Below are 25,647 nucleotides of genomic sequence, written 5' to 3'. Positions count from 1 at the left end.
ACTACACTGAATTATATAGCAATGCACTGGAAAAACCCACTGCTTTCCTAGTTAGGGTAGTTGAGATTGTTAGTTTTGTTAGTCTCATTGGTCACTTCTTTCCAGGAACTTAAATTCTGAAGGATAGCTTCATCTGTAAGAGAGGGAGCTGTTTTATCAGATTCCTTGCATCAATAGGAGTTTTGCAATATATAGGAAACTGACCTTTCTGTTTTATTTCCAGAGCAACAGTACATATTCAGGTGAACGATGTTAATGAGTATGCTCCTGTGTTCAAAGAGAAGTCATACAAAGCAACAGTTATTGAAGGGAAGAGGTATGACAACATCTTGAAAGTGGAAGCAGTGGATGCAGATTGTTCACCTCAGTTCAGCCAGATCTGCAATTATGAAATTGTAACTCCGGATGTACCTTTTGCTATTGACAAAGATGGTAAGAATATGATGCGAGACGGAGTGGGAATTACTATAATTTTCTGCCCTAAGAATGGGGCTTCAAGCTGGTCATCATAAAACTATAGCAAGCCCATTTTAACCCTTTCCTACAACATAGTTAAATGGAGGTGTTCACTTTAGCAGTTTGAATTGGTAAGGAAAAGTGGGATGTCTTTCAATGCCAATACCATGTGCTGTCTACTGATGTAAGGAGCAGATGGTGTGTTGCATGTGTGGTGTTTCTTGTAAAATGCTTTTCAAAATAAAGGAAAAATGGTAGCTGTATTATTTTTTATACCAGCTCTTGGTAGGATTTTTTTTTTCCCTGTAGTTTTCTATTCTGTATTAGGATAGCTTTTGCTAATTAGCTTTCAAAAATGGGATTCCATGTGTGCTTTTCACATTTGAGATGCTTATATGTGGCTCTGGAGTTCACAGTATCATGGGTATTGGTTTTGAAGTGTAGTGATTTGTTTAGGTCATTTCCTTTCTGCTGGTGATCTCTGGACCCTTCAAAATCTATTGACTGCTTCTAGGGGTTCCAGCAAGCTGATTAAGCAAAGCAAAACAGTTTTTAGTGGGCTTTAGTTTGAGATTTTGGGGGATCCACATTGCCAATGGATAATTTTCATGGGTGTGCAAATTTTTAAAAACTTAAGAGAATCCTGGCATGTGCCAAACAATTTATGTGCCAGTTACCACCTACAAACAGTTTCATTTTGAGTAATATAATGTACTGTGAAGAGCCTGATAAGTATATACCTGCTGTTCCGTGTATGTGCTCTCATCTTTAGATTTTTAAGGATCTGGGCCTGATGTCTGGCATTGAAAAGTCAGATAGTGAAGGGCTAAATCACTTGCAGGTGTGTCTGTTAGTGTCTTGGTACCTGTATGAAGTACATAGGTGGTATATGGATGCATTTAATGCAGCAATGAACTTGAGAAATGAGTAGATACTGATGTCTGATTATTGCTTTTTTTTCCTGTCAGGCTATATAAAAAACACAGAAAAGTTAAACTATGGTAAAGAACATCAGTATAAACTGACAGTAACAGCATATGACTGTGGGAAGAAGAGAGCTGCTGAGGATGTGTTAGTTAAAATTAGCATTAAGCCTACATGCAAGCCTGGCTGGCAAGGTTAGTTTGATCTCCTTCCTATCTGCTTTTAGCATTTGCCAGTGCCTTCAGTGAAACATGAGAGATTTTTAATATTGTTTCTTTGGATAAATATACAGGTTGGAGCAAAAGAATAGAATATGAGCCTGGTACTGGTTCATTAGCTCTCTTCCCTGGTATGCGTTTGGAGACATGTGATGAACCAATAACCTCAATTCAAGCAACAGTTGAACTAGAAACCAACCATATTGGTAAAGGCTGTGATAGAGACACCTACTCTGAGAAATCCATTCACAGACTCTGTGGTAAGAATGCTTTTGTTAGAATAAAGTGGTCTCTCTTGCTTATTAGTTTTTCTTTGAATATTACATTAGACAAATCAATGAGTAGATAGGGTCTTAATTTGCATGTAGTTTCCTCCAGCTTTTTTCATAGCAGGCAATAAAAAGCATGAAATTTGCTGAAGGTGACTTTTAAAATAATTCTCAAATGCAGTAAAGAATCTCTTTATTCTGCCTCTCCACTAGCTTATATAGGCTAACAATTTCCATCACATGAGACTCATGTTCAAGAACTGAAAGAATGTTATCTATGCGGAAGGGTATAGCCATTAAAACCTCTTCGTTTTTCTGAGGCATGATGGATATGAAGGATGCCATGTAAGAAATACACGGTGAAAAACTAAGTGACAAAACCAAGGAAATGTGGCTTGGAAAAAACAGTTTACTTGCATCAGTTAAATTTATACTGCGCTTGCCCTAGCAATAAAGGGCACCTTGGCATCCACATATGCTGCAGTTAAAGGTCTTACGAAAAGTTTATGAACCCTTTGTAGCTGATATGGAAGACCCGAGATTAGAGGAGAAATTATCACTGATGACTTAGGTCTTCAACTTCAGTTGAAGTTAGTTTAAAGTGTGATACGGTGTAACCCTAGAGACCCAGGCAATTCCTAAGCTATTCCCTGATGGCGTCACTGTGACATTAATGATTTAGGTTTGAAGTGGGGGAAAAAACGGCAAACCAAGTACCTGCTGGGTATCATTGCTCCTGACTGTGATATTATTAGACAGTGATTGAGGAGGGGATGCTTATACAGCCCTCTTCAGCTGCGTGGATATTGGTCTTAGAACTAGTACAGTGTCAAGAGAAAGGCATCATGACAAGTGGTATTAATGTAATGGTTCCTGAGATAGAGGCAAAATAAGGTTGTACAGCTGTAGAGGTAGTAAGCAGAACAATTTCCTTGAGATTAGTTGTCTGCCGAGAAGTTAAATTTATGGAAGTCATCATGATATTAGATGTCTATTCTTAGTGCCTCATTATTTAGAGGGAGAATTGCATGATGTGTGATGGTAGTGCATAATCCTGACGGTGCTGAAAAATTAGTGCTCAGAAAAACAGCTTGGTTTGAAACTAGCGGTGATCTTTTTAGTTTCTACCTTTTTTTTTCATTTGAGTGTTTTTATTGTAGGTGCTTCTTCTGGCACTGCTGAGCTACTTCCCCCTCCAAGTAGTGCTGCTAACTGGACAATAGGCCTTCCTACTGATAATGGTCATGACAGTGACCAAGTCTTTGAATTCAATGGCACACAAGCTGTGAAGATTCCAGATGGCGTTGTCACAGTCAATCTAAAAGAACCCTTCATGATTTCAGTATGGATGAGGCATGGGCCTGGAACCAAAGAGAAGGAGACAATTCTGTGCAATTCAGACAAGACAGGTTTGTTGATGCCTCAAATATAAACAGTCATTGTTTGGTTTTGTTTGTTTGCTTTTATATGCTGTGGCAGCATATGTGAGAACCTTAAGTTTTTTCTCTAGGTTAGGTTTTTCTTGGAAGTGAAATGAATTGGACTGTAAAAGTCACTCTTTATTGTGCTTACCTATAGGCATGGCCTTAGATTATCTAGTTTCAGATTGGCAGACTTGTTTTTCTAATTCTATTTCAGTTTACATTATGCGTTTCTTTTTGCCATGGTAGATGACTTATTCTGGCAATGCAGTCTCGATTTTGCATCTCCAAACATAGCCTTGCTCTTGTTGCTGCCTAAAACCATTAAGATACATATACCAGGTTTGGTGACAGCATTTGCTACTGTATCTTTTTTTTTCTAGAAGGAGATAATTTCTCTTTCTCCAGTGATGAAGTTTTTTTCCACCCTGTGCATAATTTCAGTCTCTGTGAATGCTACAGACACAATAATTTTGAAGATGCTATTAATAAGAAGGAAATCTGATAACCCTGTTTCCATGATTGCTGTCTAATGGGGGTAAAAGAATTCTTGTCTTTGTTAGCTGGAGCAGTGAATTTGTTCCGTGTTTTACAAAGATATGTTATTTAAAATGCTGCTAGGTTTTTCAAAGGAAACTATGTTTCAGATAAAATTTAAAATATATTAAATTAAGAAAGATTTAACAGTATTTTGTAATATCCTAAAGGCATTTAGTTGAACAGGAGAAAAGTGACTGTCATTCAGAACCGGGTACAAATGTTCCCCTCTTTTCCCTATCTTCACCCATTCCTCTTAATCAAAATCCAAAACTTTGGATTCATGAAAGTAAATGAACTGGAGAAAAAAAAGGCAAATTTAAATACAGTTTTTCCTGTTTTAAAGTACACGGGAAGCAGACCTTCCTTTTTTTATTCCTTGGTTTGACTTAACCATATAATTTTTGCGACAGTTTCTGGTAGTATAAATACTATTGCCTTCATTTCAATGGTATATTATGCAACATTGAAAGACTGGAACTAGGTTTGTTGGAGGGGGACAATTTTGAATATATTGCACTGGAACAATATAGTCAGATTTAATGCTGTCAGGCTGAAAGATTGACATGATTTTGGTATTTTTTCATTCCCTCCTTTCTTGACTCATCCATGCCATGGAAGGGATGACGTAGCTAAAACGTTTCTTTTCCTTATTCTTACGTGTTTCTCTAGCATCTCACCTTTGTATTTATTTTAAATGATAAATCCTTTAGAGCTATGACTATATAGTTTCCTCTTACGAAAGCATGTCCACCTGCCATCATGTGTACATGTTCCAAAACAGTAATTAGATGCAGCAGAAGCTACTCATTTGTAACAAAAAAGCTCTTCTATTTGCAAATAGAGCTTTTTCCTTTTCTCCTGCTGACAGATTTATCTCCCTGAGTCTTCAGTCCTATGCCTTGATTTGGGTTGGATTTGGAGGTAGACATGTCTGTCTATTGTACAGTGTATCACTCATGGGTTCTTCAAGAATGTTTGCCCTAACTACTGTTACAAACGTTTTGCATTCCTCTTAACGTGCCTGATTTACTTCTACATTTGTTTCTTCCTATCAATTGCTTGGGGATTTATGTATCAAATTACAGAACAGATGAATTTTGTGGAGTTCTTCAGGTTTACAGAAAACAATAATGTTAATTAAAACTCTTGTGCAGATATGAACCGGCACCACTACACACTCTACGTACACAACTGCAGACTTGTTTTCCTCTTCCGCCAAGATCCTTCAGAGGGAAAAACATACAAACCTGCTGAATTTCACTGGAAACTAAATCAAGTAAGTTTGGAAGGACAGTTGGTAGGATGTTAGAATGGAGGGAAAACCATCAGAGACTAAACTCCCTGACAGTATAATAATTAATAAATACTTTTTGCAACTCCAGACTTGTGATGTCAGGTTTTGTAGAACCCAACAATACTTATTTTATTTGTGATCAAGTGCCAGAGATAGATTCTGCTATACCTTTTTGTCTTCAATATAAAATACTGCTTCAGTGGTTTTATTAAACCCAGTGGGATACTCATGAAATAAAGTACAAGTTATTGTCCTGAGAGGTAGGAAAATGTGGATTTATATGTGAAAGTGCAATGTCAGTCTTTTAGCTGTGATGTCGGTTATCTTCACTAAATACACTGTAAGGTAGCGTGCATGAGAAAACAGGAAGTATTCCAGTTTGTTTACAGCATTAAATTACTTCTGAGCATGCAACATTTTTACAGATCAAAGTGTTAATAGGGTAACAGAAGAACTTATCATCTTAATCCTTTTTCACACTGAGATAAAATTTGTGATTTTTTACACATTGCGAGTGGTAGCTACAAATCAGTTTTCTTAATTAGATTTTACGCCACAAAAATAGAGTTAATAGGTCTCTGAGGAATGCAGGTACTTTCTGCTTCCTATTTAGAGAGGAGTCGTCTGTATTCTTTCAGTCATGTATTCTTAATTATTTTAGATTTGAAAGTGAAGGCTGTAATAACTAATCTTCATTTTGGTCCTACTCAGATCTGCAGCACTTAATGTGTATGAATTCATTATATTTATGATCGTAAAGAGTGAGACAGAAGGGACTGAATATTTTGTGTGCTTTTCCAGCCCTCTGGATCTGAGCAATAAAGTAACCCTGTGTATCTCTAAATTTATAAAGGTTCTTTTAGTTACTGTAGGTTGCTATTACAGGTCTGTTTTGCCAGTTACCTAAACAATGAGTTACTTTCTAACATACGTAACTATATCCTGTTTTCTGTGCAGAGCAATGTATGCTATTTTAATGGTAGAATGCCCATATATGTCCTTATGGGAAGATCATTACTTTCCAAAAACTAATCAGATTTCACTATAAATAATCCTGTTGTGGAAGGCTTTTTTCCTATTCAAAATGGTCATGTTTTTCTCTAAATAGTCCCCTCTCAGCAAATACAGGTCCTTTGTCAAGTAATGTTGTATTATAACGGTATTTCAGAATGTGTTTGCATTTAGATATGTAGTTTTAAATTGAAATATGCTGTTACTAGATATTATAAAAATTAAAGGAACGGAAATGCATGCAGCTTTGTATATTGGCAGTAGAAGAAAAGAAACTATAAATGTTTGAGAGTTGGTTTGCTTTTTTCAGATGTGCGCCATGTGTGTGAAACATAAAGTATGTCTATACAGGCTTACAGGTCGTTCATATGTCTGCATGTATGTATATGCAAAATGTGCATCAGATCAGTTATTCAGCTGTAATTAAAAAAAATTAAAGTAGAATTTTTAAAACTTTCTTTACTCAGGTGTGTGACAAAGAGTGGCATCATTATGTCCTCAACGTTGAATTTCCTGCAGTAACTCTTTATGTAGATGGTGTTTCATACGATCCTTTCCCAGTGACTGAAGATTACCCACTTCATCCTTCAAAGATAGAAACGCAGCTAGTAGTTGGAGCATGTTGGCAAGGTAACTATTTACAATTGTTAATACATTTAATTAACTTTTTTTTTTTTAATGAAACCTTTGTGATTAGCCTAGAAGTACATAGCAGATCTTTTTAGTGCATGAAAGGTAACTTTTGTCTTTTGCAGATTATTTTTGCTCCTAGCTAGTATCACGTATTTCCCCTTTTAGTCATTTTTCCCATGAGTGTTTTTTTGCTCGTTGGCCACAGGTGCATATGAAATATGAAGCTATTCACCAAGCACCATTCCTTCAAAGTGATTTTTGTGGTAACCATGGGAATATAGATAGCTTATTTTTGATAACAGTTGTAAGAGTACATCATATACTTCACATTACTAAGCAGAACACTTAATTTCAAGTAGGTTGAAAAGCATATTGTAGAAAAAGCATTCTCATAAATGGAAGCATGACCAGCAGACAATACAGCTAAGCAACACAGTGATGCTGTCTCTTGGATATTTTAGCATTTCTGCTTATAAAAATAAACATAAAAAGCATTTGATTCATTGTATGCAGACTATGGCCTAAACCAAGATATTCTGCAAGCTGTAAAATGCTGATTGATTTGCTTTAATAGTTGTGAAACATACTCTTCAAAGCTTGAGAAAAAGGAGAAGAATGCATTTGAACATGGAGGCTGATTACTGAAGATCTTTGTAACAAAGCTCTTGCTTCCCAGTCCTGAACTGAAGTGTTTGCTTGCTGATTAAATTACACCCTGGCTGGTATAAAGCTGATCTTTTTGGTCAGGGATAAAACAGTGTTAAATCATTCATGTTTTATTGTAGTTCAGAATATAGACTGTAGCTGCAGTCTGCAATAATGCATAGAAGTAGCTTGTGACTGAATGACAAATGGAAAGCGTCGAGACATTTTATTCAAATTAACAGTCTTCTGTCTTATAATGTTTCTTTTTCTCTTTAAGTTTTAAGGCTTTGAAAGTGAATGTAGGTTAAATTATCAACATATCCTCTCTATCAAATTTACTGTTTTGTGACAAGTTTACTGTCTTCCAGTATTAATGTTATTTCAGTGCTAAATTCATTCTGTTGTCCCTTCCTTTTGAGTCAATTGATTACTTTCTCCATAATTCATCTCATTCTGTTTGTGACTTTCCAACTATCTCTTCTAGCTCAAAGGGAAACTATAGTGGCTGGTTTTCAAGAAACTGGAGCTTGGAAACTCTGTTCCAGCTAAGCGTATGGATTGTATAATGGCTTCCATATACGTTCTGCATCTTAACAAAAGCATATACATTTAGTTTAAAAACTCCTGTGCTTTCATATTGGCACCATGATATGATTCTTTAATTTCTTCTGACATAAATTTTCTTTTTAATGACAGCAGACTGAAATAGGAGCATTAAAAGTCTGGAATACAAGAACTTAAGGTGCTACCTTTTAAAATTCCACCAGAAGCCTGATTTTTAGGGGATTAGAACACAGGGTAAAGAAGTATGCCAAAGGAGTGAAGTTAGTGCTTAAGGCCATCCTCTTTGTCTTACCAAGATTTTAAAATAAATCAGGCTGTTCTAAGTTATGTATACAGCTCACCTCTAAGGAGAGAGAGATTTTATGCTTTTGAAAAAATTCTTTTAACATTTCTTTTAAAAGACTAAAGGCTGGTTTTCTATTTTGCTGCTCTCCCCCCACCTCAGGTGCTTCCATTTGATAAATTGACTGCTTAATACGTATGATACTATTATGATAAAAAAATCTGTGGCTCCTTTTGATCAGCATTTAATACCTTTTGGTGATTTGCTGATAAAGGCTGGATGTTGCCTTAATTTCCCCTTTAGTAGTTGGGAGAGGAGAAAATGAATTGAGCCAGTTGATAGACTTGTATCTCATTACTAATAGGAGTTTGTGTGAAATTGGGTAGCTGTGGTTAAAGTGTTCTCCGGTGTGACTGTTTTTACTGCACCCTGTGTTATGGGGCTCTTCAGGTTGTCTCCTCATGAATGTTATGTTCTTGTAACAATATAGTGATACTTCTTCCCTGCATTGCAGCTATTAGTGTTTCAAAGAACTCGTAATCTTTGAGATGCTGGGTCGAGGATAAGCAGACTTTTGGGGGGAAGTGCTGCCATGTATTTTCTGTGATAAGAGAGTTTGCCAAATTGTAACTACTTGGTTCTTTCCCCATTGTCCTATTCTTTGTCTTGCTTTTCTGCAGAATATACAGGAAATGAAAATGACAATGAAACTGTGGCTGAGACCTCTGCAGGTTGCTGGAGTTTTTTCCCTACTGTTTTATTTCATTTTTAAGCCAAGACATTGCTTCATCTCGCACACAGCATGAAATGCAGGCATTGCGTTTGGGCCATTGACCTTCACATAATCCTCTCCTAGGCTTGTGTCTTCATTGTGCTTCTACTTCCAGAGCTTCATCAGCTGATTTTTTTTGCTTTTATGGTTTGGTTTGGTTTTTGGTGGTTTTCTTTGGTTGCACCCAAATGCACATCCATGTATACAAGTCTGCAACCATTGTGATTGCAGTCAAGTGGTGTAAAATAAGTTGCTGATGTAAAATATCAGCTATAAATTTCTTTCATCCAGTTTTGTTAAAACATAAATGCACCTCATCCTATATATAAGTATATGTGTATGTAGGTATGTGTGTGTATCACAAAATTATTCAGTAGGTTGGGAAGGACCTCTGGAAGTCAGGTACCTCTGCTCCCCAATCAAAGCAAGACCGATTTCATATTTAGATCAGGCTGCTCTTAGTAACTGAAAGACAGACCTGTAATTTACAGTGGATACTCGCTTGATCAGAAATTGATATCAAGTTCTAATTACAGTGAATGGGCTTAAATCTTTGTCTACCAGGTATTTCAGTTTGGCTACAGGGGTTTGTTTTCTTAGAAATTTTTAGTGATAGTTCGGTGGATTTTGTGTCTTGAGTTGAGATGCTTAAAATTAGTGTGTATTTCTAAAAGTGTATTCAAGATATGTACTCTTTCTGTAAAGTTAAAGAATTCCTGGAGTGGTCTAGATACAATTGACAAGAGATTTCCAGCTGTGCATCAGTTTTAATTTGGCAAGGTGGTAACAGAATCCAGGGGCTAGAAGCTGGAGCTGTACAAATGTAAACTGGAAATTATGTAATTTGTAACAGGACAGTTCACTACTGAAAACTCTATCAAGTTATGCCAGGGATATTTTATCACTTAGGATCTTTAAAACAAGCTTAGACATCTTTCTAAAAGTCTGGTAGCTTAGTAAGTGATGCCCTTGAAATAGAAATTTCTGGGTGGTGTTCTGTGGCCCCCATTATTTATCAAGATGGACTAGGTGATCGTTCTGATGTCATCTTCAAAAAAATCCAAGCAATAAGGGGCTTATTTGGTTGCAGTTCATTGGACTTAACTTGGATATCTAAAAAAGAGTTACCTGAGTTTAAATGGCTTGCTTGAGTCCATATAAAGAAAAAGGTACCTTTAAAGGGGAGCAATTAACTTAGACACCTTTTTCACAATGAGCTGAATCACTTTGTGAAGTTTCTTTCTGTCCTTTGAGTGTAAAGAGAGCCTGTAATGATCAGTTTGGATGTAGGTAACTAACATCTAGAGGAAGGATGTTGTCGTCTGCTATCCTGATGGGCATTGCCTGTTTTGTACAGAACCGACTAGTAGGAGGCATTACCTCAACAGGAAGATTCAGGTTTCATAGTTCATCTCATTGGTTCTGTCTGTCATTTCTGAAGAACACCACCTCACTGTATGGGCGATTTCTTTTGAAATGTTTGTTACAGAAATATTAGCTGTAGTTTCACAGTTCAAGATGGCCACTCCTGTTTTGAAGGCCATATGCATGGTGAACTGTTTCTTTCTTTATGCTTGAACATATAATCACAAGGTTAACACCCAGAATGGATAAAAACTAACCTGCATGTATATAATACTTTGTGGTACCAGAAGGCATATTTGTTGTTTTACAAAAGTAAAAAAAAAAAAAGTGAAAAGAATCAAAACATACAGAGATTTTTCCTTCCTCCCTTTATGAAGGTGGTGAACTCCACATGGCTCAGTTTTTCCGAGGCAATCTGGCAGGTTTGATGATTCGTTCTGGTAAACTGGAGAACAAGAAAGTGATAGATTGCCTATATACTTGCAAGGAGGGACTGGATTTGCAAATGGCTGATGGTGTTGGCAAAGGCGTGAAGGTAAAGTTGCATGTGAATAAAGGGGAGCAGCTATATTGCTTTGCTGATAATAGTTACAAGCTTTGCTGGCAGTTAGTAGGGGTGTCCCAAATAAAACAAGCTAATCTATTGTGACAGTTTGCATTAAAATTACATGACAACTAGGAAATCTTTCTTGTATAAGCATGGTCTTAGTGGAGTTTAAGAATGAAAGTTACTGTGTTCTCTTTAAGTCTTGAAGAGAAATTTCATACTTGTAAGCCTCTCTGTTTTACCAGCTATACCAGGTTGTCTAATAAAAGATAGAGATTCTTAACAAGCAGCTTAGTAGAGTGAGACCAACTTGCTTGCCTTTTTTTAGTAGCAAGGGTATGTGAACAGAGGTAGATTTCTCCTTTATGTTAGCTGTGTCTCTTCCATATTACTAGAATCTTCACATCAGAACTATGATAAATGCCTAGATTTTTTCTTAAAGAGCAAAACACTAAATATATTCAGCTGGAGTAAGGGAAGTGAACAGGGAAGTTAGACTGTGTACTACAAGGCCAGTAAATAATGGCTTTATTGCTTTGATTACAAATGTAATTATCCTAGCATTTACCAGGCAAAGCAGTGCTGAACTTCCAGTTTTAATTACCAGATCATGTTGCTGTTTGGGTATTCCCTTAAGTTTTTTTTCTGTTGTTTCAGATCCACATGAACCCAAGTCAGTCAACACTGACCTTAGAAGGAGATGATATTGACAGAGTTGATAAGGCCATGCAACACATTTCCTATCTGAATTCTCGCCAGTTCCCAACACCTGGTATTCGGAGGCTTAAAATCACCACTGTTGTCAAGTAAGTCCTAGTGCTGAAATAATGCGTCACTGTACAGTGGATACCGAAGCCTGGAACGATGTTCATGTATCGCAGTTGTGATAAACAAAGCAAGTCTTGCTCTAGGTAACCATCACACATTTGAATATGGCAAATGTTTTCTGCACCAGCACTCTGTTTTCTTCCTGAGAATGTAGTAAGGAGTGTGTAAGATAGGGAGGAACTTATTGCAAGGGTATGCTGTGAGTATGTCTCCAGTATCACAGCCTTCATTAAAGGTGTTATCTGTGGCTGTTAGTCATAGCATAGAAAATGGGGCCAAATGTTAACTGTAAGTAAAAATTAATTGTAAGATTGCTCCCTTGGTGGGGAATTCTTACTTTCCAACGCAGTTGATGAATTTATCTAAGGCTCTTGGGTCTGACACAGAGCTTTTTAAAAATTTATAAAGCAATTCCTCTGCATAATTGTACCTCCCTCTCAAACAGCCTCCTTGACTGTGCAAAACTGCTTCTGTATCTCGTAGATGTTTCAATGAAGAGGCTTGTGTCTCCATTCCTTCCGTGGAGGGATATGTAATGGTCTTGCAACCAGAGGAACCAAAAATCAGCCTTAGTGGCATCAACCATTTTGCTCGCTCTGCTTCAGAGTTTGAGAGTTCTGAGGGTGTTTCCCTCTTTCCTGAGCTTCGCATAATAAGCACCATTACACGGGAGGTGGAGCCAGAGGGAGACGGAGATGAAGATCCTACAGGTAACATCCTTTTCTGCTGAGGACTGTTGCCCACCCTCACCCCACTCAATGATCACGTTGGAGGATCTTCCTCTTGCAAAGAGGCATGGATTTGTCTTGTAGTACAGAATCTAGCGGGAGGAAAGAAGGTGTATATCTCTTGTGAGAAGGTGTAGATACTCTGCTCTGGGCTAACAAAAATTTACCTGGAAGTGGTAGTAAGCCCAGGCCATTATCTTCATGTAAATATCCCTTATTTGTTGGTTGGGTTTTTTTAAATCATTATTTCATGAATACTTGCTCTCTTTACTTCAGGCCCAGATCTTAATAGTTGTTCTGGAAGAAGAGTTGAGTTTGCATGTGACATTTTATAGCTCCTGGGCTCTTGTCTACTTCGCCTTCGTTTCTGCTTACCTCTTTGGCTTTTTGTCTGCTTTTTAGTCCAAGAGTCTTTAGTATCTGAAGAGATCATGCATAACCTGGATACGTGTGAGGTGACAGTGCTAGGAGAGGAACTAAATCAGGAACAAGAAAGCCTGGAGATTGACATGACACGATTACAGCAGAAAGGCATTGAGATGAGTAGTTCCAACCTGGGCATGATAATTACAGGTAGGGGTTACTACTACTTCTAGTCTTTTTCTAGGAAGGGTCTGAAGACAATGATAACAGGCACAGTGTGCTAGAGAGATGGTTTGTAACACCGTACTCCAAATACTTCGGTTTTGACTAGAATTTCAAGCTCCGAGGCGTTACAACTATTTTGTGGAAAGCTGTGATTCTAGAAAAGACATAATTCTAGAACCTCCTTTCTGTTCTTATCTCATGTCCCAAATTGCAGGTTGCCTCTGCACTGCAGAAATGAAGTACACTTTGCCCCAGAAAAGGCTTGTTCCTTGCACAGATAATCCAGTGCCTAGGAGCATGCATCATTCCTTTCTGTTTTATATTCAGAGTATGTTCAATGTATTTGAAAGAAAGACTCCCAAAATCCCTTTAAAGACTAACTGGGTCTAGGATTTTATCACAAAATCAATCCACAGAATTTCGGTGGAGCCATATCTGTGCATGTCTATGGTGTTACCTTTTTTCTACTAACTGAAAATCTGTCAGCCAAGAAAACTTACTTGAAGAAAGGGCATAATAGTTGTCAAGTATGTGATGTCGTACTAGTCTTCTTGCAAATTGTTTTACTTGTTTATTTCTCTCCACAGGGGTTGATACTATGGCTAGTTATGAAGAAGTTTTGCATTTGATACGCTACAGAAACTGGCACACTGTTTCTCTCTTTGACAGAAAGTTCAAATTAGTCTGTTCTGAGCTTAATGGACGTTATGTCAGCAATGAGTTTAAAGTGGAGGTATGTAAGCTAATGTGATCACTCTGAGAAGTTTTAGAGCATGGATGGCTAGGAGGACGGAAGTTCTTGTCTCAGCTGATAGATAATTGATCAATTACTGATTTAGATTTTTGTCCTGTAAGTAAATATTGGTAAACACATGCATTTCAGGCTGTATGTTATATATAAATGTGTTCTTAATCCTACATTTCAGCTTTAAATAAGGCTGCCTAAACAGAGGTGAAACTGTTGTGTTGTAGAAGAAATAGTATGGCTAATGTAAGTGTGAAGGTGAAAAGGTTGAATTGGAAGGACAGCGTATTAATTCAGCAAGAAACTAGCAAATAGACTAAGAGTAGTGCTACCAGAGACTTGAGTGGCCTTCATGTATAACTCCTAGGATTCTGCAAATGAACTTGCTGGGCCCTTTACTGTTTTGCTTGTGTGATGCTTAAATCGCTGATATTAAGGGCTTATGTAAAAGCACAGTCAGGCTAAAATTGTATTTCCTCTGCAGTACAGTAAAGGTTAATTATTACTTAGTATGCTTATATCAAATATGTGGAGGTACAGCAGAAGAAAACATAAAGGGCGCTAAAATTTCAGGTGCTGGAATCTGAAGTTATATATATTGAAAGGAACTGTCACGTATCTCTGCATCTTTCAGCTGTGAGCTGGTATTTCTACATTTTGAAGCTGACCAAAGGGATGACAGTAAAGTTAATTGTATTTACCACTAGTGGGGTGGTTATGGTGTGCTGGGGAGCCTCCTGTGTTGCAGAGTAGAAATTTTTGTATTAAGTAACATGGTTTTGTTTCCTGAGGAAATTCTGTGAGCCTGATTTGGGATCTTAACCAAACTGTTGAACTGCAAATGCTTTCCTTGTTCTGTAGTAAACGTGCTCTCTTCCTGTTGTGCAGCTGGTCAGGTGCCCTGTATCACAGTGTTCCACCACAGGAGGGGTATATTTAGCTCTGCTTGTTTGGCAAGGAAACATGAAATATGTTGTGCAAATCATGAGTTTGCAGTTGTACCTAAAAGCCAGTTATGCTAAGTGTGGGTTAAACTTTTAAAAATAGGCTTTTTTTCTTAACCCTTTGACTGTAATACGGATTTTTTTTTCTTTGCTGTTAGCTGAAGATATACAGCAGAATAGGAAAAGATGGGAATGAAGAAAATGTAATTCATGGTTACATATCTTTGTATATACTGTTATTTCAGGATTAAAATGGATGCCTACCAAATTTGATCACAAACTGGCTTTATCTGTTTTATTCTGAAATACTGGTGTCTGTACACAAACTTGCGAGGCCAACTAAAACAGATTTGAGAGCTGTGAAACTGAAGGGTTTTGTGACAAGAAATTATAACATATGAGGAGCTACTGATTGGGATGATTGTCCCCTGAGACAAGCCATTGCTGTGTTGAAGGAGAATTGGATATCTGCTCTGGGAAATAGATTTGATTTTTTTCCTTTCTTTCTCTCTATTTCTTCACAAGTAAACTGTTGCATTTCTGGAGTTTTAACATTTTCTTTTTGTTCCTAGGTGAATGTTATCCACACAGCTAACCCAGTTGAACATGCTAATCACATAGCTGCACAACCACAATTTGTTCATCCAGTGCATCACACATTTGTTGATCTCTCTGGCCACAACTTGGCTAACCCTCATCCATTTTCAGGTAAGAATTCTCAGTCACTGAAGTTCAGCTGTTCTTTTTTTTTCTGGCATTAAAATGTCACAGAGGCTTCTCGCTGGAGAGAGTTTTTTTCCCAGAGTTTAAACCAGTGTGTTGGACTAATGGTCTAAGCAGCTACTCGGTCCTGTTCTGCTGTTGCTCAAGCAGGGAGGAGTGGATTACTAGAGATCAAGGAAATACCTTTTCCTGGCAGCAGGAGAGTTTTCTGTTGGTGTGTGTACATTGGAAAATGGGAGGTGTAATAGTCTTGCGGGGACTGTAAGACCTAGGTAAAGGACCATGAGGAACTGGGACAGTATTTCTTCTGAATGGCATGAGGGAAGAACTGCAGCATTATTCCCTTGGTGAGTCGTGGTATCTGTCCTTTGTGTTTTAATTACATTAATTTGGCATGCATGTAGGATGTGAGAGGAAGAAAAATAGGTATTCTAGAGAGGAATCTGTGTGTGGTGAAATCTGCTTTCCATGTGTTGTCAGTCCTTCAGATTGATGTAATTATACTTAAGGAACTAAGTTTTAGTTCTTAGTCTCCAACTGACTTTTTAAGTGGCCTTAGACAAACTGCCTCTGGAGCTACATACAATATTTGTATCATGCCCATTTCCCTCTTGCAGGTGATGGGAACAGAGGACTAGTTATTAGTATTGTGTAAGAGTTACTTATCAGTATCATCTAAGAAACTCCTTTTACTTTCTTGTTGCAGTTGTTCCAAGTACAGCCACTGTTGTGATTGTAGTTTGTGTCAGTTTCCTGGTTTTTATGATTATTCTGGGAGTGTTCCGAATCCGAGCGGCTCATCAGAGAACAATGCGTGACCAGGACACTGGAAAGGAAAATGAGATGGACTGGGATGACTCTGCTTTGACCATCACTGTGAACCCCATGGAGGTAAAGCTGGTGTCTCAGCTCTTATCAAAAACATGCCCTTTTGCGACTGTAATGGTTATGATTGTACATGGACAGAGTAGCAGAGCAAAACTGACCACTGAACACAGAGTAGAGACATGAATTGTGAAATTTTAATGAATGCGCCAAAGCGACAAATGCCAAGAGCAGTTATGCTTGGGAACTTGTATGGGTTATAGCTTCATGATACAGAATTGGATTTTACAGGTCAGTGTCTAACACTAGTGTTTATCATGCTGCACGCTACCTTAACCATGGTCTGCTTTTTTCCAGAGTTGCATGAATTTATTGTTGAAACATCTGTGTTCATGATGTTTCCTTCTCCTGTGGTTGACATCTGAATTTTAGAAAATCAAGATGTGCAACCTTAATGCTCTTTGTGAGACCCTACTGAAAGATCCTTTTCCAGTAGAATTTGAAGTACTGGATCACCCTTCAGAATTAGTTTGTTTAGTGACAGCTTTGATAGCAATGTTAGACAGCTATTTTAAAGAGCACTATTTCCTTTTTCTATGCTGGTTGCCTAATTACTGCTGAACTTCTAAAAACAGTAGGGAATCTGTAACAGCTCTTTCTCAATATAGTGTCTTGTGCCTGAATTCAAAAGCATAAAAAGAATTTTGGCCAGTATGATATCAACAGCTAATTTCTGTCTTAACAGACTTACGAGGATCAACACAGCAGTGAAGAGGAAGAGGAGGAAGAGGAAGAAGAAAGTGAAGATGGAGAAGAAGATGACATCACTAGTGCAGAGTCTGAAAGCAGTGAGGAGGAAGAGGGAGAGCAGGAGGAGGACCAACAGAATGTTAATAGACAGCAACAGCTGGAATGGGATGACTCTACCCTCAGTTATTGATTCTAGCTGTTCCCTTTGTCTTTACGTTTCTGCTCTAGAAGACTCCACTGTAATACACTCCATTGTTACCAAGGATTCATGGTGTTTAAAAAAAAAAAAAAAAAAAAAAAAAAAATCATTCTGGCCAGTAGATTCAACCCACACACATCCCAGTGTTTGTGATATGTCAGCTAGTTCCTGATGCTGTTTCTAGAATTGTAGTTAGCACCTCTTTTCCTTCAGCCATGCCTCAGTGACTGGATTTTTTTTTTTTTTACGCTATGTGAGGAACCACCTTGCACTTTTTTCTTCATGTCATCTCAGCTAAATGACTCTACAGATCCGTAGCCATTGCACATGAATTTCTGAACTGTCTTTTTTGCTCAGTGAAACAAACTTGGCTTTGTTCTTTTTTCTCTTTCTAAAAGGTGCAAAGATTGCTTGTTGACAAAGGGTAAAGCTGCTCATTTCAGCCTGTTGATTCCTTTTAATTTTTTTCCCAAATTAGTGCATGTGTAAAGTGGCAGAATGAGGTTAATATGTAGAAGATTAACAGACTTTTTAATATTTTGTAAATATATTGGAATTATGTAATTATGTCATTTGTGGTAGTGAAAACAGGGATTGGGGTTTGAAACATGCTAAAGTAAAGTAAAAATCATGCAGCATGAAATATTACAAGTCTCATACTACTGCAGCAGGAGCACGGGCACAGTTATCTAGTGTAGATGTTTCAGTAATACAGTGTCATTGGCCTTGACTGCCATATGTTCACTCATGCCCCGCTCTGTTTTTTGTTTAATTTTTCTTTCCTTTTCTTTAATCTCCTTTATTTTTGCAGAGGGAACAGACAAGCTTGTGAGAAATTGTAAAGGCTTTAGGAACCTCTGCAGAGGTTCGACTGCCCTGTGCAATACAGTTGTTTGTTTTTTTCTTTTTTTTTTTTGTTTTCCTCCAAGTCTTGGCATAAGGGCTTTTAAGTTATTGGGAAAAAACACTACTTGGATGGTGGGCAAATTAGTGTGCTGTTGCTGTGGTGTGTTGCCACAGCTCCTATTAATTACAGTGAGGCTGCCTGTAGTACAATGATGGTCTGTTCATACTGCTGACAGGGTGGATTATTCATTTAGTTGATTGATTGTTACATTGGTAACTGAAGCTGGAAAGCCTGAGACCTGTGTACCTGTGCACCGTGGTTACCAGTCTACACAGATGGGTATTTTGGTTTTTTTGGCTGTTCAGTTTTTCTAATTTGGTAGTGGGAGGGTTTGGGGCATAGCTGATATCATTTCTATTAAACACACTCCTGCTCATTCCCTGTAGCCCCTTGTACAGTAACTTGGACTGTTGGTGTATTAAGCCTTTGTTTACACTTAGTAAATGTGTTTTCCTGCTGGTGAAAAAACTGTAGCATAAATTATCCAACCAGAAGACCTTGGGAATCATGTTAATATTATTCCAAGTGCAGATGATTTTGGTTGTTTCTGATCAAAGTTCAATCTTGGAATTGCAAAGGACTTTTCTAAAGAAATAGCTGAAAGGTACGAAAAGTAAGTTATGACCCCATGGTGGAGGATGCTAGTTTTTTTTGTAAGGCAGGTCTTGTTCATTTAACTTTATTTGGTCTTATGCAGAGCCTTGAATAATGAGTATCTGCTTACTTGATTTTTACATTTGGAGGTGGACTAAAAAGAGTAACTTGTTTTGCTTGTAACAGGAGACTAGGACTCCATTCACTCCTCAGCACGGTAAGCAAAGTTCCAGTTTTTATCTTGTTTGTAGTCTGCCTTTGTTCTAGGTGCACAGACCACACCTCTCATAGCAGGCTAGTTAGTGGCTGACAGTACACAGCAGGGACACGCTGCATTGGGTAAGCGTGCTAGAAGAGCAACAAGCAGGCCAAAGGGTAGGGCACAAAGGGTCATAATTCAAAGAGATAAAAGATAAGGATTGATCCAAATGTTTCTATAGTTTTGATTTTCAGAGCAGACCTAATTCTCACCTAGTGATATGCGTAATGGGATCTAACGGTGGGCTTTATCTGGGGTAACGCTTGACTGCGGAGTGCCTTTTACAATAGTAGATGGACCTGGAAGCAGGGAAGAGAACCCACACAACTAGCTTACCGTTTTTTGGGGTTGTTTTTTTATGTAAAATTTTAGATTTCTAAAATGGGGAAATGGTTTTGACTACTTATGTGGTAATATAACTGCTAGTTTTAAGTAAACTGGGAAACTTTTAACTTATGTCTGACAGTTGTCCTGTGTTAATGTGTAGAAGACTTATCCTTCCATATACTGTTGCTGTAGCTGCTGTATTTTAGACCAAAACTGATCATGACTTAATGGTAATACTGAAAGGTTGTAAACGTCCTGATGCAGTTTGTAGCCACTGTGGGTATAACTTTTCAGATGTGTATATTGGTAACAGGTCAGTTTGGAAAGTCTATAAGCTACAATAAATTTCTGGTTCTAAAGGTTGTTTGCATTTATTTCTTACTGAACAGAACAAAGTTGAATCAAGTTATTTTAACTGTGTGTTAATTTCCCCTTTGCTGATGGTAGTACAAGAGGTTTGTTTTCATTGATCTCAAGCATAGAAAGACTGCACCAGCATGTGTGTACAATTTATCAGTCATTTTTTTATTTTTTTTACTTACAAAAAATGTACCTAAAGCAACTGAAAAGTTAAACATGTAAACATTCTCTTCTTACAGAACCACTGTTTGGCTTAAAAAAATACTTCTTTTTTCAAAGGCAACAGAATAAGCACAATCATTTTGTACAGAGTTAAAAAAAATAATCATGGAAACATCTCTAAATAAATAGAAATAGAAAGGGGTATCACTTTGAGCGTATTTATAAAATCAGAAGCTACTTAACTTAGAGTGAAATGTAATATATTTGAAAGTGATTTAAGTTTCACTCTTCAGTACAATTCAGCTTGCTGAAAACTATCAGGTGAGCTGCTATTTTGTAAATTTGGAGCTCTTTGCTGACCCAGTATAGCCACCAGAGTTTCATTCAAGATGCTATTCCAGTGGTGTACAAGGAAGAAGGTTTACTTGATGACTCGCTGATATTTTTACTTCTTGTAGGTAAGTCAACTTTCTAGACTAAGTAACCAGCCTCTCTGTAAAACTGTGCTGGATTGAGAAACACCTTTGGAATTGCTCCGTTCTTGCAGTTTACACTGATGATACAACTTTGTTTTATTGCACTTCTAAAATTGAAGGACAGATGACATGAGCCACTGCTGCTTTGTACTTCTGTAAAACTGTATTAGGGCCCGAGTTTTCTGGAAACACTACCAAAACAATGGCTGAAGGCATGAACTGCTGCGAGTCTGCAAACCAAGTGACTAAGAAGTGTGACTAAGGAGACTACGAGGTAAGACTGCCTTGCTGCAGTGTGACAGGCAGGATCCTGGATTACCAGTTTGTGGCAATGTAAAAGAATTGCTTTTACATTTATGGAAGTGTAGTACGTTTCTTCCCTTCCACAAGAACGTACAAACCACTGATGAGGTGGTTGTGGTTTCTGTGCATCTCAGCTTGCACGTGGCCTGATATTTTTGTATACTTTTTGCTCTGTAAATTAGTTTAATGAGGAAGGAAATAGCAATATTTATCTGTTCTCTAAAATGGAGCAAAGTTGTCTGGCCACAGGAACTCTGCAAGCCAACAGTCTGGACATAGCACCCCAAGAGGGGGAACACAAAGAGGTCAGAAATGTCTGCCTCTCCCTAGCGAGGGAGCAGTGGTTTAGATGGGTGCAGGACTGTTCTCTGTCTGATGAGCGTGCAAAGAGCTCTAAATCCTACAGTGTTTTCTTTTAATACCAAAACAACTATTAGAGCTTGAGGGTTGGGCTTCTATTTTCCTTTTTGCATTTACTATTTAGTATTTCAGCAGGACCACTGCCACCCTTACTTTATTCCATGATTGTGGCAAATTTTCTATATGTTCCGTGAAGCTTGGGCGCAGAATGCTTGGTCTCCACAAATCTGGCTCTTAAAAAAACCTCGAATTCCAAAAGATGGCATCAAATCTTTACAGGACAATGATGGAACCTTATAAGAGCATTGTCCTAGAGGGTACGTGACAGAAAGGCTTGATGCACAAACAAGGTGTTTACCAGACATTCATTGTGTGCATTAGTCCTGCATTAACTGGGAAGTAGCATCATAGGACCTGTTCTTCTGGGGGAAGAAAATAAGGTAAGCAACAGAGTCGTCAGATGGTGTACAGCAGCAGCTTGCTGTGAAAGCATGGGCTCGCTCACCATCAGTTGTGGTAGAGCAGCTGACATACGGTAATCTGCTAACCCCATGGAAACTTTTGCATTTGTCCAAGTCGTTATGGCGAGGGTGGTTTTTTAATCAGATGTAAGAGATGCAAGCATCTCCTTACTCCTAATTTAAATTATGATGCCCAGCACCCTCCTAGCCTCTGAAGCTTGAGGCTATATAACCTGGCACAGGAAAGGAAAATTACAATACTTAAAAGAGCTGGGAAAAAAAAAAAAGTCTGATGGTTTATTCTCGTAATTTGTTGACCAGTGCAGTTTCATAATACTGTACTTGTAATTGCAAATATGGATTCACTGTTTTGAATTTATTTGAAACCTGAGACAGTACCTGCTGTTCAGTTCAAGAAAATCGTGAGTAGTCGTCTAGATTCAGGAGAACCACATCAGTGAAAGTAATTTATAGCACAGTGCAGAGAGCTCATCTTTCATAAAGGACAATACTCAAAGACTACAGGAAATTTCTTTTAGTCTAATCTCTAGCAGCAGCAGCAGTTCTAGAGTGCTGGCTGCAGTCAAGATGGTGTTTTGTTTCCTGCAGGTCAGTTTGTACACATTTGTTCACTGTTGTTTTCCTAGTGTTATGGTCAAATGTATAGTGACAGGAAGCTAACTTTCAGTTCTAGCTAAGTAGGGTCTGTAACTCAGAGACAGTACAGCAAAAACAACTACTTGCTGCAAACATACTTTCAGTACTACTTACTATTAAACAATAGGCTGAAGAACTGTTACAGAGGAATGTGTTAATAAGTAGTTTGCTTCCCTTGGAAGGGTACACACCATTCTATCTTGAAATGTTCTGGTCACTTCTCAGCCACAGGTGTAGAAAAAGGGGAGCTCCACGGGTTATAGAAAGTTAAAATGAGTTGTCTTCTATATAACTGCTGCTTCTAGTAACAGGTGCTCTATGAGAGGCAACCTGGTTTATATTAATACATACAAAACAGCAGAGAATAGACTTCTTAGCGTAACATCTTTTATGAAAAGAAACAGTACTTTAAATCAGAATTTATATTAGTAACAGCATAACACTAAATCATAGTCTGCTAGTATCTGTTTTTATGTAAAGGTAATGAGGGAAGGGTTTATTAAAGGTGTTTCATATTCTATTCACTGACCAAACCTAGTATTACCTACTACTAGTCATTTCTACTTAGGGTAGAAGTTACTTTTTTTAAGGCAGTGTTAACTCGGCTATGCAGCTAATAAAGAACAAATATATTTAAACATACATACCCTCTTAAAAAAAAAAAAAAAAAAAAAAATTTGACTTAAACAGCCAGCACAGGGCAGTATTATTCTAAAGTACAGGGGTACCTGATTTTAAAGTATTAGAAAGAGCTGCAAGTCAGGAATGAGCTGTACCTATGTACTGGATGCAAAAATACTATCAATACAAATAATACTAGCAAATCAAATTTATCCTGTGACAGGGAAGATCTATCACGAATAAACAGGCCAGTTCAGTTTCTGTCCTAAACTTGCTGGTTGTGTGGGAATTACTGTAAACCAGACACGAAAGCTAAATTTACACGAGAGAGAAAGTAGTCCATCATTTGACAAGATGTACATCTCTTGTCACTGGAGAAACAGGATTTTTTTTTTTTTTTTAACCTACATAAGTAAGAGTAAATAAAATTGCTCAACCTAATTAAGGGCATACAAATCAAATACAGGATTCAGCTTCAGGGGTGTCCTGAAAATTAGACTATGCTATTCCTTAAAAGGCAGGAACAATAGCACCTCTGTAGGAACCTGATGTTGTGGAGAACAGGGGGAATGTAAGGAGGCACCCCAGGGAACTGCTAAAGGAAGCAGGTACTAACCATGCTACAGCACCTATCTTCCAGCCTGACCTGTAGGCTGCAGCCTGCTCGATGCACCTCGCTATGCTCGCGTGAGAGGCACCGAGTGGTAGCAGTGGCTCCTGTTCATCTGTCCCTGTGCAACACCAGTGCTCAGAACTGCTCACCAGGTGAGGACACTAGCTGGAGACAAAAATATGACACATGAGTAGAAATACGTGATTGATTACAGCACCTTGTGGGAGATTAGGACAGATTCTGCTTGGGAAGGAGACAGAGGCAGCAGGGAGAACAGGAGGCGGCTGGAGTAGACAGTTTGTCCTGGTTTAGGTACCAGCACAGATGACTGCAGCTTGCTGTCTGGCTGAACCCCCGTACAGACACGCAGTCTTTGCACACCAGCTCTAATAACAGACGAGGAGTCGTGTACCATGGTTGAAAGGAGGAAGAGTGCAGAAAGGAACTGGGAATAAATTTGTAAGAAGATGAGAGTTGAGATGCAACTTACTGTAAGTAAGTGTTTCAGTGTTAAACCCACTCATCTGGCACTCCTCTATCCTTACACAGGAAGGCAGACTGGCCAAATAACGCAGACACAGAGTGGGACCATCTGTCCCAGCTAACACTGGAATTAACAGTGTTGTATCCCAGTGATTACGTAGGTGTAGGTCAGTGCCCTGCATGCACGTATTACAGGGAAACCAGGTGGCAAAGTAGCTTTAATGTACCCCAACAGGAGGTACGTGTAGCAACCATTAGATGCCAATTTTGAAAATGCAATCTTCCTGTTTTCAGGCTTAAAAACAGAATAAACGCAGAAACCCAGGAATTGCTTGAGGCTCAACTAAAGTCTGACTTCAGAAAGCAAACAAAAATAGCTAACCCATTGGTCAATCCAATCCATCAGTTTTTTGACAGCAATAGATGGGTTCCAGTTCAGTTTCAGAACACTTTGGCCTCTGTAGCAGAGAGAAAGTAATATGACAGCATGGATATTTTTACCCTGTCACAATGCAGAGCAAAACAATTTGTCCAAGTCAGCTTAAGTGGTGATTTAAGCTGACCTACCTTGGTGTACACTGAAACAGAGTAGGAGGAGCAATCACACGGTGAAGTTGATGTCTCTGAGCTGTAATGGTGGGGACCTAGAAGATGGGCTATTACATAACAGCTACAGGGATACTAGGTCCTCAGCGTTCGGCTAAATTTTCAAGAAAATAGAAATACACACATTACCACACTGGAAGGATGTTACAACTGCCTGAACTCTTCCATTAGAAGATGTATTTGAAGCTTAAGTTCTTAAGGGTACAGTACATCTACCTACCTTTCACTGTATGCAGTAATTTTATTGCCTCATGTCTCTTCCTTGTCCCCCAAAGATCTACAGCAGACATGATTACGCGGCTGATGACAGTCGCAACAATTTTTCAGTCATGCAGAAGTGTCTGACCTCTGGGAACACAGGTGGGGGACCTTCAACATGGCAACATTCATCAGTCTTGAAAAACCTGTCTACAATTGCTGGACTCGGTGCACGTATTACATTCTCTTGGAGCAAGTGTGTGGGCTGATGTTGCTCTACTGTCTGTTATCTTTGGATACGTTGTGCGCCAGCCAGTTCACTTTGGTTTTCCAGCTCTCTCGCAAGGCTTCATTAAACTTTAGTCTGAAGTGCTTCAGTGCCTCCTCATCTGTTTTGCCAAGAGCTAGGGAATCCTGAAGGTAAGAGGCAGAAATCAGCGTAGCTTCACTGAAAGTGCAACTGAACAATTAACTGCTCAACTACTAAGATGTTTACTCACTAAGAAATTACTCCATTGAAAGGAGCACTGAGTGGCCATTAATTGTTTTTCATAGTTACTATGGTTGCACGAGGTTTTTTCGTATTTATATAGGTGCATTCTACTTTTACATTGGGTATAGGGAAACAGTAGGGGTTTTTTTAGTGCTCTTGTACAAAGCTACTGTATTTCAGTTGGCCACAGCTAGGTTGTTATAATTTAAGAGACAAGCTGGGAACAGGAAATGATATACAACCAAAGAGCTCTGACTCCTTCCCCACAAACTGCTTCTACAAGGTACCTACTGCCTTTATGCTGAAGAATCTGAAGTCATCTCCTGAGGACCAGTATCTGGCATTTCTGATGTCCTGTGCATTAATGTTGGATGTCTACTCGTGATTTTTGGAGCTCATTTGCCTCTAAGAATATGCCCTTCCACACTGAACTCCTCCTCACTGAGCTACAAGATCAGGTACTCAGTTTTAACCTTATCTGGGCTCTGCTTCTCT

At 38.4% G+C, this 25,647-nt stretch overlaps 2 protein-coding genes across 17 annotated transcripts in view; one reads left to right on the top strand and one right to left on the bottom strand.

Annotated features, from left to right (window-relative positions):
* CLSTN1 (calsyntenin 1) overlaps nucleotides 1–19,718 on the top strand; it is a 40,868-nt gene extending 21,150 nt beyond the window's left edge. For 2 of the 4 annotated variants that reach the window (XM_075027347.1, XM_075027346.1), the window contains 15 exons: nucleotides 224–432; nucleotides 1,425–1,574; nucleotides 1,673–1,858; nucleotides 3,028–3,276; nucleotides 4,983–5,104; nucleotides 6,601–6,763; nucleotides 8,939–8,989; nucleotides 10,773–10,930; nucleotides 11,600–11,748; nucleotides 12,254–12,480; nucleotides 12,901–13,071; nucleotides 13,674–13,819; nucleotides 15,348–15,483; nucleotides 16,205–16,389; nucleotides 17,069–19,718. In XM_075027347.1, the coding sequence (XP_074883448.1) occupies nucleotides 224–432; nucleotides 1,425–1,574; nucleotides 1,673–1,858; nucleotides 3,028–3,276; nucleotides 4,983–5,104; nucleotides 6,601–6,763; nucleotides 8,939–8,989; nucleotides 10,773–10,930; nucleotides 11,600–11,748; nucleotides 12,254–12,480; nucleotides 12,901–13,071; nucleotides 13,674–13,819; nucleotides 15,348–15,483; nucleotides 16,205–16,389; nucleotides 17,069–17,263 (2,497 nt within the window). In that variant the 3' untranslated portion in view covers nucleotides 17,264–19,718. The remainder of the gene's footprint in view (nucleotides 1–223; nucleotides 433–1,424; nucleotides 1,575–1,672; nucleotides 1,859–3,027; nucleotides 3,277–4,982; nucleotides 5,105–6,600; nucleotides 6,764–8,938; nucleotides 8,990–10,772; nucleotides 10,931–11,599; nucleotides 11,749–12,253; nucleotides 12,481–12,900; nucleotides 13,072–13,673; nucleotides 13,820–15,347; nucleotides 15,484–16,204; nucleotides 16,390–17,068) is intronic. The other 2 variants (XM_075027350.1, XM_075027349.1) reach the window with 1 other exon arrangement.
* Nucleotides 19,719–19,843: 125 nt separating this feature from the next.
* PIK3CD (phosphatidylinositol-4,5-bisphosphate 3-kinase catalytic subunit delta) overlaps nucleotides 19,844–25,647 on the bottom strand; it is a 33,481-nt gene continuing 27,677 nt past the window's right edge. For 8 of the 13 annotated variants that reach the window (XM_075027339.1, XM_075027334.1, XM_075027338.1 and 5 more), the window contains one exon: nucleotides 19,844–25,073. In XM_075027339.1, the coding sequence (XP_074883440.1) occupies nucleotides 24,936–25,073 (138 nt within the window). In that variant the 3' untranslated portion in view covers nucleotides 19,844–24,935. The remainder of the gene's footprint in view (nucleotides 25,074–25,647) is intronic. The other 5 variants (XR_012650338.1, XR_012650339.1, XR_012650340.1 and 2 more) reach the window with 5 other exon arrangements.

Source organism: Buteo buteo, chromosome 5, assembly GCF_964188355.1.
Source record: "Buteo buteo chromosome 5, bButBut1.hap1.1, whole genome shotgun sequence".
NCBI classification, from domain to species: Eukaryota; Metazoa; Chordata; class Aves; order Accipitriformes; family Accipitridae; genus Buteo; species Buteo buteo.
This window is presented reverse-complemented; position numbering and strand designations above follow the sequence as displayed.